At 42.6% G+C, this 11,722-nt stretch overlaps 2 protein-coding genes across 4 annotated transcripts; both read right to left on the minus strand.

Annotated features, from left to right (window-relative positions):
• Positions 1 to 3,637: 3,637 nt before the first annotated feature.
• Positions 3,638 to 9,560, minus strand: LOC113214013 (ubiquitin carboxyl-terminal hydrolase 3). 2 transcript variants are annotated; one of them, XM_052265318.1, is made up of 11 exons: positions 9,025 to 9,560; positions 8,000 to 8,147; positions 7,594 to 7,884; positions 7,343 to 7,513; positions 6,984 to 7,208; positions 6,739 to 6,916; positions 6,524 to 6,668; positions 6,310 to 6,428; positions 6,036 to 6,229; positions 5,883 to 5,923; positions 3,638 to 5,806 (listed from the first exon to the last, which is right to left on the minus strand). In XM_052265318.1, exons 1-11 carry the CDS (start codon positions 9,113 to 9,115, stop codon positions 5,679 to 5,681), a joined length of 1,731 nt encoding a protein of 576 aa, XP_052121278.1. In that variant the 5' UTR covers positions 9,116 to 9,560; the 3' UTR covers positions 3,638 to 5,678. The 2 variants fall into 2 exon arrangements, with proteins under 2 accessions (XP_052121278.1, XP_052121282.1); XM_052265322.1 differs by lacking the exon at positions 9,025 to 9,560 and adding an exon at positions 8,234 to 8,899.
• Positions 9,561 to 9,701: 141 nt separating this feature from the next.
• Positions 9,702 to 11,382, minus strand: LOC113214014 (40S ribosomal protein S17). Of its 2 annotated transcripts, none has more exons than XM_026433253.2 (4): positions 11,216 to 11,382; positions 10,504 to 10,655; positions 10,257 to 10,428; positions 9,702 to 9,815 (listed from the first exon to the last, which is right to left on the minus strand). In XM_026433253.2, the coding sequence occupies exons 1-4, from the start codon at positions 11,216 to 11,218 to the stop codon at positions 9,747 to 9,749; spliced, it is 396 nt and encodes a 131-aa protein (XP_026289038.1). In that variant the 5' UTR covers positions 11,219 to 11,382; the 3' UTR covers positions 9,702 to 9,746. The 2 variants fall into 2 exon arrangements, with proteins under 2 accessions (XP_026289038.1, XP_026289039.1); XM_026433254.2 differs by lacking the exon at positions 11,216 to 11,382 and adding an exon at positions 11,140 to 11,211.
• Between the last annotated feature and the right edge of the window lie 340 nt (positions 11,383 to 11,722).

An 11,722-nucleotide genomic window follows, 5' to 3' on the forward strand; every position in this document is an offset into this window, starting at 1 on the left:
GCGTCTATATTCCCACGCACCTCCTTGTTCACCGAGAGGTGCTGTGAGCGGCTCATGCCTCTCCGACCGCATCCTTCCCACCTCCTGCAGAGCCGCAGCTGTTGCCCCTCCTCTGCAAACGCGTTTACAGAAATGAATCATGGATGTATTTAGTGTGAATGATAAAGGGGATGCAAGACTATGGGAGGAGCGAGCGAGATGAAGGAAGGAAGGGAAAGAGAGCGTCTCTTGAAAGTCTCGTCCTGGGGCTGTAGAGCAGGCTCCATGGTGAGCTGGATAAAATGTTTCACTTTCGTGTCCAGCCTGTGTGTGGGGAGGGAGGATATCACGCGTGTCTAAGTGCGAGTGAGTTTGTGAAAGAGAGAGGGAGAGCGAGATGAAAACTGAAATAAAGTGGGTCTTTGAAATGGCGTGATCAGGTCACACACACACACACACACACGTGCGGTTGCGTGTCGCGGCGGGGCGGGCGTGGCAGTCACGTGTCAGCGGGCAGGATATACGTTTGGCGTCGCGTGCATAGGCCGGCACAGGGAACGTGTGTGGAGCAGGTACCGAGTGTACCCTGCGGAGGACCGTTACAGTACCTCAGTCAGGTACAAGTCGTCCATCACCCTCGTGCGGAGCTCAATGGGTCCATCACATCGAGAAAGAGGAGGTGCCATTGCCACGCCATAATGCTGTCGACACCCGTGCTTTCCTCCTCCAGCTTGCCTGCTCCTCGCACCCCCCCCCCCCCCCCCCCCTTTTTACTATGGTTCCGGTTCTCCCTAAAAATGATGCCTTTCCGGTCTGGTGGATGGTGGGTACCGCACCGTACCGCAGCATCTTTCCGAACAGGAGGATAGCCGCGCGGGGAAGAGAAAAGACAGAAAAGACCGAAAAGATCTAGGGAATGAAAATATAGAAACACTGAAAAAACTGATTTTATGACCAAGTCTGAGTGAAGTGCACGTTATCGTCGCAGCAAAGGGAAGCTCCAGAGATCCGTTTTGTTGAATTCCATAGTTCCTCTCACCTCTCGGCGCAGCTATCCGTATCCTTTTTGATCACGTCGGTCATGAATGAGGAGGGAGGGGGGGGGGAGGCTCGGTCACCCGCCTTATCACTATTACCGCAGTGATAAGTAACGGATCCCCCCCCCTCCTCCCCGCCTGCTGGTCTGGTGCAACGCCGGAGTCGACAAGATAACAATCACGGGCCTCGTGTCGGCTAGATGAAGAAAAAAAGAAAAAAAATCGTAATCAGTTTTCAGCCGTCGCTATGCTAGCGGCGTCGGAGGGAAGATGATATAACTCGAGACTGGAAAATTGCTGTGGAAACGACAGAGATTACTAGGAGAGGAGGTCTGCAGGAAAGAGACTGCTGATGCCTACCCACTTGTCAGTGGCACTGGTTCAAAGTCCATAAGGCTGCATTGTAGTCACGTTGCAGTCCCCGCAGTCCCTCAGCAACTGTACTCGTGTTTCCCCATTTTTTTTACCCTACAGTGTCGCCTCCTGAGAAAGGCGTTTCTCATTCGCTGTTTCACCCGTGCACCGCGCACGTCAGCTGAAAAGAAAAACTACTGCCCAGAGATTATTGGGTTTTTTCCATCTCAATTTCTCTAGCCGTCGCTCATCCTAGAGGTGTGTCTCTGAATACATTGAAATGCCACCTGGTTGAGGCTTTACCCCTGCATTTTCTCCTTCACCTTCCTAGTTTCATTAATTGTCGAATATTTTGAGGGTGAGAACAGTTCAGTTGAACATTACGGCATTCGTTAAAACCCTCGTCGAAGTTGAAATCCCGAATGCGGCAAAAATGCGCCAAATTTCAGGCCCTGCTATCTGGGGATCCTTTTGTTCCAATCTGCTCATTCTAATTACCCAGAATAGAGAGAATGACGGCAGTGCCAAGACTCTACTTCCTGGCAGCGACCAAGTCATTTCCTGGCCCCGTCTCTACAGCCTTCTTTTTGACTGGGATCCCTACACAACTAACTCGGCGGGCCGTAAGCTGGAGACTGCTGGTGTGGGGGGACCACGTTTGGACCACGTGCGGCCTTGAGAGGACTCGCCTGATAGGTTTGGCGGGCGGACCCAGTGCCGGGCCGGGGGGCGCGGGCCGGGCGCGGCGCTACAGAGCAAAGCGGGCGCTGCTGCGAGCCCGGCCGACGCGACAGGCTTGAAACAGGAACTAAAACAGCGCTTCAAACGCCGAAAATAAAAGTTTGAAGAAAAATGGTGTTTATATTTTTGAAGAAATTACAAACGCATCAAAGCAGCTTCAAGATCAACATGTTATTTACAGGCAGTGTACTTGGGCTTGGATCAAGCGAAAGTTCTTACACGAAACTAAACCAAAAGAAGCCGCAAGTTATCGTATAGGAGGTTCCGCTGCAACGAGAGTCTCCGCATGCGAGCAACGGCCGCCGCCCAGCCCTAGCCCACCTCCCGCAACTAGGGTGCGCTGGGCGGGCCGCCGTCTTCACACGGCTGCTTGGCGGGCTGGCCTACCCAGCGCGTAACAGGCGCTACCGAGAGCATCGCCTCGGGAGGGGTTCATCGCTGCGCGCTCTGTTGGCGGCCACTAAAGTGGCTGAAGACCGCACTGAAACGCATCCTGAGCATGATGAAGCAGAATGGCCACGTCCAGGGAAAACCCATGCTTAACTTCCAAATCTTTTCGAGAGGAAGAATGAGATCCGTTACATTCGACTTAACCGCGTCGCGTAGGGAACAACTCAGTAGGCTTATAATCTTGGTCTATTTGCCACTAAGCTGCAGGCGGAAACTTTTCAGGTGTGCTGCTTTTGGTCAACAGGCCCAGGGGGGGGGGGGCAGACTACGGATCTGGGAAGCCGTCAGGAAAAGGAACGGTGCACGCCGCGGCACGGTGCGGGAGGTGCGGGTGGAGAGCGCGGGGGTGGGGAGGGGACACGGCCGACGCCACAACAAGAACCGCAAGCTAGAGCTCCGCATCCTTTGCTTCTGCTCCGATCGCTAGGAAACTGGTTCTGGACAGTCGGTTCGGTGCAGCATTCTGACCCAGCGGCCCGCACACGGCCTGTTTTGTCGACCTGGATAAATATGTTGTACGCTGGCTGGGGGCACGACGGTGGCCCGGTCGCGGGGTGCTTCAGGTTGTGTTTCCTTTAGGCAACATTCACGCGCAGCCACTTGCCCAGGATGTCGGGAGATTTCCCGAGACGATGGTGGCAGTATTGCAGAGAGCGAGAGCGACCAGCTGGACCAAACACGAACGACTCTGGCCGTCGAGTGATCCTCGCCTTCCCTTCGCGCGGCGGCAGCGACGGCCCAAGCAGCCAGGCCAGCCAGCCAGCCGGCTTGGCGCCGAGGCGGCTGCGCTGCGATCTGGCAGAAGGGTACTCGGCCCGGCCACAACACAACCGGGCGCCACGGACGAACGCTAGAGCGCAGCAGCGTACGGCAATCACAAGAGTCTCCAAACGGAAACTCGCCCTTTGAAATCAGAATATTGTCAGCCGCGCGACGCGCGAGCTTGCCTATCGCCAATGACCACGCGGATAGGCAACCAGCCTGCGTGCGGCATGGTGGGTAGCACGAGAGACACTTTTCGCCTGAGACTGAGAGGCTCCGGAGGAGGCCTGTAGGGCAAGGCAAAACACTAAATGTTCTTTATGCATAGGATTTATTCACCATGCAATATACACAGAAGTTACATACAAGTCAAATTAATTGCATTGCAATCACATTATTCACTTTCTTTTACAAAGAAGAAGGTAAAGTTGACAGGGAATTCATAATAAATACTACACACCATGTCCTAAAAAAAATATGTTCTATCACATAACTAGTCTTTCCTCAAATTAAGTAAATAATAATGGGCCATGCTGAGACCTGTGCTTCTCTCGAGGAAAAAAAAACTTGGCCATTATAATACAGGAAACTACGGTAAGTTTTAAAGTATAATAGAATAAGGAATAAAAAAAAATCAGTCCTTCATTTGCAGTTCAAAAGTTTGTAGCTATGACGTTAGTTGAAAACATTCAGCAAATAAACCAAGAGACGAAATCCGCACTAGTGGGAGTACCAGACCTGAGAGTAAATGGGTATCTCTGACAGACATGAGTCAAATAAGATTTATTTGTACCCAATTTTTCTTGGCATTTCCTAAAAATGCAGGGTGACATCCCAAATTCTATCTTGGGAAGAGTCACAGGAACAATGAACAGTATGATTAGGTTATACATGATTGGTGAAAAATGATCCAAAATGTCAAAACATAAAAAATAAAAAAATAAAATCCATTCATAAAAGAGGAAAAACATATTCCTCAGAAATCAAGCAATTAAAATGTAAAATGCATAATAATGCAAGCACTCTACCAAATTCACTGTGGGTAAGAAATATAAACTTTTCTGATTGCATATGTAAACTCTGCTCTTAGAGAGGAAAAAAGAAAGGATCAAAATATTTATCTGAATTGCAGTTAATAGTATCTTAAACCAGAATGCATACACTTGTTAAGTATTGCATTGAAATAGGTAGATACAATACTTTCCGTTCAATAAAGTTCAAATCACAGTTAGAAATGAGTGAGCAATGCTGTGAAGCTTTCATGTGAATAAAGCAATTGCTTCTTTCTTCACCGTCCATATTAAATTTAACATCCATGGACTTGCATAATGTTCCTAAGGCAAGGATATTCCATTCCATCTAAAAGGTCATTGCAAAGTTTTTTTTTACTTTTTTTTCTTTTTCTCTTATTGGCAATGTATCTACATGGAAAACCAACCATTCCATGGCAGTGAAAGATTTAACATAAAATACTTGAACATGTACAATGATTAATGTTTTAATATAATGTTATTAAGAGTGAGCCAGACTTCTTGATACATTCACACATTAGAAATGGAAAAGCTTGCCTGCACCACTTGATCACAGTTGCCACCATTAGTGACCTTAAATTCTAGGGGACAGAAAACCATCACCTACCTACCTAGCTGGCTCAGGACAAACTCTAGCACAGTTCAGGCAACTAATAAGAGAACTGTTAGACACATTGGGTCATTGGGTACCTCTATCATAATTCATTTACCATTTGACTGCCTAATTAACCATGCAATACTTCAAAAGTAAAGATTTTGGAATCCATTAGAGAGTCCATGAGAGAGCTTACTTTCTTAGATACAATTAATCTATACCTCAGTTTAAAATACTGACATTCATTTAAAAAATCTCACAAATTTTGGTAATAAATTGTACAATTTCAGAACATAAAAATTTAAACTTCATAAATTACAAACATTTATAGAAGAGTAAAAGGTAAACTCTACATAATAATCACTCATTTTAGTATAGTGAATGCTTACATACATAGAAGACAATATGTACTCACATTAGATATAATACCAGCTGAAACTGATAAATATTTTTGTGCTCACATACCATTCCTGCCCTCCCCTTCTCCTCACGTTCTCAGTCATGTACAAAGTACCACTGCTCAAGCAAAATGAGAGATTAAAGTTTAAAAAAACAACAAAAAAACATAAAAAGTTAATGATTAAGTTCATAGTCTACAAAAAGAGAGAGGGAAAAATTCATTGTACAGAAGACTTAAAATTAAGGAAAAATCAATCAAACTTGAGCAGTGTGTGAACGTGTTGGGATTGGGCTGACTAGGCACTGCAAAACTTATCAAAAGCAAGCCATTCAAGCTTGCAGCTGAGGAAGCCTAAACTCTCTTCGTATATAGAACATGATGTAGGGCTTACACTTGGCAACTGTTTCAATTTCAGTTTGACGGACACTACTATCATTGAAGTGAAACCATTGACCTCCTATGGAATAAAAGTGAAAAGGAATAAACAATGGACAAAATAAATTGTGATACATAAAAAATGAAAGATGACTTACCATCATTTATGGCAAAAGCAGTGTAATGGCCAGAACCAGTACTGAAATAATAAAGTAGAAAATGTTATTTAAAAAGGACCTAATTGAGATAGTGCTACATTTTCAGCAGAATCTCGATAGAAATCATATTTTGAATGATAAGAGAAATTTTACCCCGATCCATGATGTACAATAACAGCTGCAAGGTCATAGAGTGTGCTGCCAGATCCAGACCGTCGTGTTTCATGAGGGCTGCTCAGAACATACTGAGACATGTCCAATGCAGTTACAGGAAACATAATACTTGTATCAATCTTTTGCCGGAAACAGTTATTCCAACGGAATCTTTTGAGATGTAAACATAAAACCTAAACAAACCCAATAAACAAAACAATCAGAAACTCCTATAAATGAAAGCTAGACTAATGACCGATTTCTCCAGACTCACATTAGGCAGTCTTCGAATCCAAAATCGTTTGGTTGAACGCTGTTTGCTTTTGCAATTGTTACAGTAGTACAGCTCTGTTTCAGCCAATTCCTCCACTTCAACAAAACTGGTCAAACAATCTAATAAAATGAAAAAAAGTGGAAAAAAATTGTTAGGGTGTGGAGAAAATTATCAATCATTACATTGGTAAAATATAATCACTGGGAATGTATACCAGAAATATCACAAGGTGTAGTGGGCTCATCTGCATTATCCTTGGACGACTTTTTCAAATACTGAAATTTTTCAGGTATGTCCAAAGATAAGTCAAGGAAAGGGTCATGCTTCTTGGATTCGACACTACAGTTCAGACACCTCACCTGAAACAATAGTATTATAAGAATGACTTTCACAATGAACCCAAAGGCAAGATAAAGCAAGCGTACTGACTTCACTCTGTAGAGTGCCACCAAAGACTGATGTGACAATTGACGTGCGACTCTTTGGACCAATGTTAAGATAGGAGTTTTCTCGTAAAGAACCATCAGGAAGTAGATGCAACAGTTCTAGGTGCAAACGGTCCAGCATGTATCTGAGAAATTCATGTGCATCCTGTTGCTGATAACCTCTGTAACAAGCATTAAAATTAGAAACTAGCTTCAAAAATAAAGAGACAGGAAAGATGATAAAAATACCTGAAACGAGGGACTATTTTCCAAATAACATGAAACAAGGATTCTGGTGAAATTGCACTCTTTCCACCTTGATTGAGGTTGATCAGAATTTTACGGAGTTCTTCTGCCATCAAGGCATCTGACACCTCTGTGAGCTTCCGAGATTGTTCAATTCCACGGCCAGACTTTGCATTAATCTCAAGGGCAGGTAAGTGTTTAAAATATCGATAGAAAACACCAATGTTGCTAAAAACATTTAAAAAAATAATTAAAATTTGAAACAATTTAAACATAATACTTTGAGAAAAAATGAGCAAAGTTAAAATGAAAAAGGAAGAGAAAGAATAGAAAAAAGAAAAATTAATGGAACAATATCACACCTCAGAGACTGCAACACAGCATTCATAAAACAAGTATTTCCCAGGTTCCGCAAACCAACAACTTTCTTCTCTTGTTTGGTTTTGCTCAGGGTTCTGGTAACCATCCCATTTCTTCGTCGTTTACCGTAGTTGCCATGATTCTCTACGCTACTGCTGTCCGCTGAGTGTGATCTAAAAACATAACAACATAATCAGAAGAGATAAAATACAATGAAACCACTTCATGGTAAGTAAAGGCCAATGCAAAATACCTCTTTCTTCGAGGTCTCAACTGACGGACACCAGGCTCATCTTTACGTTCTTGTTCACTAAGGTGACTATGTCTGCTCAGTCTACCACTCTGCTTGTCACTCTCCCCATTGACACTTGCAGAGTCTTTTTCATTTGAAATGCTTGACACTTCACCATTCTCATCATTAACACTTCTATCTCTTAGAACAGGGTCATCTTCACCTTTGGTTGGATGTCTAATGAGAACATTTCGCATTTGATCGATATGGTTTTCAGGAGTATCATTCAGGACAAATTCATCACACATATAGCTACAAGAAGAAAAATATAAATTAATAGCTTGTACCGTCTGCTGGCCCCATCGTATGTGTAAAAAAAAACTGCTGGATAAGATAAAAAAAGAGGGGGAGGGGGAAGAAAACTCACCAGTAAACTGCATAGCTCTCACTATCCATACATACATTGTGATTAATATTCTCATGAGCATGTTGCTTGGCATGACCATTCACATATCTGCCGCAACCAACTACTCCACAGTGAAGACATAGCCAAGTGTTCTGAGCACTCTGGCATTCTGGAAAGAAGTAGAAAGAAAATATGATATATCTTGTTTTCTCAATAGTAATGCCTGATATACTAATTCACAAATTGAAAGCTAACCAATGCCACTTTGACAACTGCTTTGAAAGAATTATGACTGCCTAGAAGGTTAACTAATGACATTTGGGATCCCCTGGTCCAAGATGGAAAAACACACACAAAAAAAACTTAATTACAATGACGTCCGGCATTGAGAATTGTCTGTTTACGGCTAACGTAAACATAACTAAAATTTAATTGATGTGATAGGGACATCTTCTAAAAGTTTGTTTACAAAACTCCTGTAAATAAACTCGAATGCGATGATGATAACGAGAAGCACTGACAAGGATTCACCAGGTAGCTTCAACTGTAATGAAAGATAAATTCTGTTTTCGTAAATAACACATCGGCAAAACTCATTTCAGGTGTTATTTTGAAGTAAGAGTTAGGTTCGAAAGACTGTAAAACTTTACACTTTATTTAAAATTTGTATAAATTAATGTCAAGAGGCCGGAGTCCAGCAATGGAGTCGGAGGAAGCTTGGTACGAAAGCTATCTTGCTATCCTTATGTCAAATAATACTACTCGGGATTAATCAGAAGCATTGAGTTTACTTTAAACTTCCGAAGTTGCAGAGAGGTCGAATCATATTGAATGTAATATGTAATAACGCAACAGAAATGCCTAGACAATGATTTACAGGCTCTCATCCAAGCGATTTCAAGCTTAAGACACGCACTTTGAAAGACTGCGTTTGATTGACAAAACGGACTCATTGCAGCATTCAACGAGGTTTCAATAGTTTTTCGCATAAACAGCAAACCGCATATGCATTGGAAAAGTTTTTCGTTCATTTTACTAAATCTTACCAGAGCAATGCCACTCTTTGGCGACGTCTGTTTCGGCGACGACGGGGGCATTTTCAAGTCGAACATTTTCTTTTAAGTGAGGACATTCCATTATTCCGACTGATAGTTTTCAGTGAAGAGAGAGATCGTCAAGTTCTAAGAATTGGCTAGGTACTGGAAAATCCCTGAAGCATATTAAAAGCTAGAATTAAGCTTCACAAACTTGAGTAGATACCAGCAGAAATGATCCATATGAAATGTAGTCCCCTTCTCACTTGCTCCCTTCCGATCACACCGTGAGCCTCGTATTCCTACGCTCCACGTCTCTGGGTATATTCGCAATTTCTGCCACCCGTACGTCTAACGACACGTACCCGTGCTATATTGTGATCAGTCTGATTATCTGAGACCAGATTCTCAAAATTCCCGGAGCCGTTCTGATGTAAAAGGGGACACAATCTTACAGCGTGTCGACCATCGTCGCGGATGCATCAGGCCAGAACCATGTACAGATGACCGGTGCATCTTTGTCTGACAAGTAAAGTTCAAAGTAATTGAGCAATTTTAACAGATTCATATCCTTAGAATCATTAAAACCATGCAAGAAAATATGCCGGTGTCTTATGAAGATGTAAAACACTCAAATGTGATTGTGTTGGGTAATATTTGGATGTACGGGATGGGTGAAGGAAAAACAATTTCGGGCTCATAGAACCTTTTTAATCATAGATATGAAAAACAACTTAGTTACGACGTCCATAGGGCTGAGAAGCAGGCTGAGTGAGTTGAAGACCAGTGATGTTGTTGAATTCCTGATGACAAGAGAAGATACCACTTAGTCGAGGAAAATAAACATGAGCCTAATCCACACACATGAGTAGATAATTAAAATGTAAGAACTTTGACCAGAATTCATTAATAAAATTTAAAATGAGAAAAAACTAAGGTTGACAGTTAAATAAACCATATCAAAGCACTTCACATGAATCCCTAATACCCATCAATTAATAGAGCAGAAATTGATAAAGAGCCAGTTCTGAAACCAAGTGAAAAGAGTATAGGATGAACTGTGCTCTGCCCAAACACAACTAGGAATTCATGGGATCAGTATGACACATCAGAACAAAGTTAAAACTATACATGGCCATAAACTTAAATGCATTGGACTGAGCCAAGATTAGAACAAAGTGAGTCGGTACAATTATACATAATCAAGTACTAAAAATAACAAGTACTTCCTAGAATGAACTTACCAGAACTTTCAACATTTCCTTGGTTTCAGGATCAACCTCAATGATGTCGTGCTCAAGAGCAGAGACTTCGGGAACATAGTTGTCGCGTCTCTCTCTCTCCTCTTCCTGAAGCTTGATAGAAATACCACGGACCTGGCTATGTCTCAACCTCTTCATAAGATGTGTGACAAAGCTGGAAACAAAGACAATCAAGTTAGTACAGCAAAACACGCAATGAATTCATGACACAAATAGTACAGCAACTTACCCAGCGATCTTGTTGCGTAGGGGCTTGCTGGGAATGATAGCAATCTCCTCGCATATCCTCTTGTTGGTGTCAAAGTCAAGGGTCAACCGTGTGTAATACTTTTCAATGATGACCCTAGAGGCCTTTTTGATGGTCTTGGTCCTGACGCGACCCTACAGAACAAAATAACACATCATTTCAGCTCATTACTGATAGGTTAATGCACCTGCCGGGTGCAGCAACAAAAACGCCGAAAATGAAAAAAACAAAGGCAAGGAATCGTTAAAGGCTGGAAGTCCACAAGGAGACGATGAGGCTCGGAACATAAAATACTTGACTGGGAAATGCCTGAAGTACGCTACGCTAGCACCGTGTATCAACAACAAAACTACCGTATACATAACCTAGTAGGCGTGACATGACTTTCGTAATTGTTCACTTTCGCATGTAAGAAGTTTTGACAGGGTGAAATTAGATAGGATATAACTGAGTTATTAGCTTTAAAGTTGGTTTCGTCAAATAGATTCCACAAAAAGTCGAACTCAAATGAGGGTATGATGTGTACCCGCAGGCGCGGTGCCACACAAGATCAGGAACAAGTATAGCACACATATCGTAAGTATATCGGGTATGGGAGAATGTAAGGATAAAGCAAACCATTTGGACTTCAAATAAATGTGAACGATTGATGAAAAACAGACGGATGAAATATGACTGGAGAGAGAGAACCTACCATGTTGCTGGTTTTCGACCGGAAGGGAGCGAATGAGAAACTAGAAAGGAAAAACAAATCAACAGCAAAAGATGATTTCCTCGAGCACGTTACCAACAATCCAAATCTTGAATTTATCCGTGATACAGTCCAATTTTAGAAATTGAAACTGTTATTAGATTTTAAAACGAAAAACTCTTGAAAAATACTGCAATAGAAAACAGAGTTTATCTGTTTTATTCCTTGATTGCAAAGAAAACAGGAATGGTGTACCACAATACCGTTGGTTGGTAATCGTGTCTTGTCAAGTGAGTGGAGGGGCAAGGTGGGAGCAGTAAAACCGCGGGGAAGTTGAAACAGCAAAGGAAGGGGAATCGCGAGATGGCGAGATTAACCACATAGAGTCGAAAAAAAAGTACAGTTGAGTAACTAGCACTAAGCCAAGGAAAGCTGTTTTTTTTTAGGGAGGGGGGGGATTTTTTTTACTATTGCTCAGAATCTCAGTAACTTTTTGTGAAGTGGGTAGAG

The sequence above is a fragment of the Frankliniella occidentalis genome, unplaced genomic scaffold, assembly GCF_000697945.3.
Source record: "Frankliniella occidentalis isolate FOCC.00 unplaced genomic scaffold, Focc_3.1 Scaffold2, whole genome shotgun sequence".
In the NCBI taxonomy this organism is placed as follows: domain Eukaryota; kingdom Metazoa; phylum Arthropoda; class Insecta; order Thysanoptera; family Thripidae; genus Frankliniella; species Frankliniella occidentalis.

Bases quoted from the DNA above. Each gene is read 5' to 3' on its own strand.
- LOC113214014 (XM_026433253.2), bottom strand. The intron at 10,429-10,503 runs GTAAGTTGCTGT...CTTTGTTTCCAG, and splicing joins CTACGCAACAAGATCGCTGG to CTTTGTCACACATCTTATGA. The intron at 9,816-10,256 runs GTAAGTTCATTC...TCTTGTCATCAG, and splicing joins AGGAAATGTTGAAAGTTCTG to GAATTCAACAACATCACTGG.
- LOC113214013 (XM_052265318.1), bottom strand. From the start codon at position 9,115: ATGGAATGTCCTCACTTAAAAGAAAATGTTCGACTTGAAAATGCCCCC. The intron at 8,148-9,024 runs GTAAGATTTAGT...ACTTCTTTCCAG, and splicing joins CAAAGAGTGGCATTGCTCTG to AATGCCAGAGTGCTCAGAAC. The intron at 6,669-6,738 runs GTCAGTACGCTT...CTATTGTTTCAG, and splicing joins GTGGCACTCTACAGAGTGAA to GTGAGGTGTCTGAACTGTAG.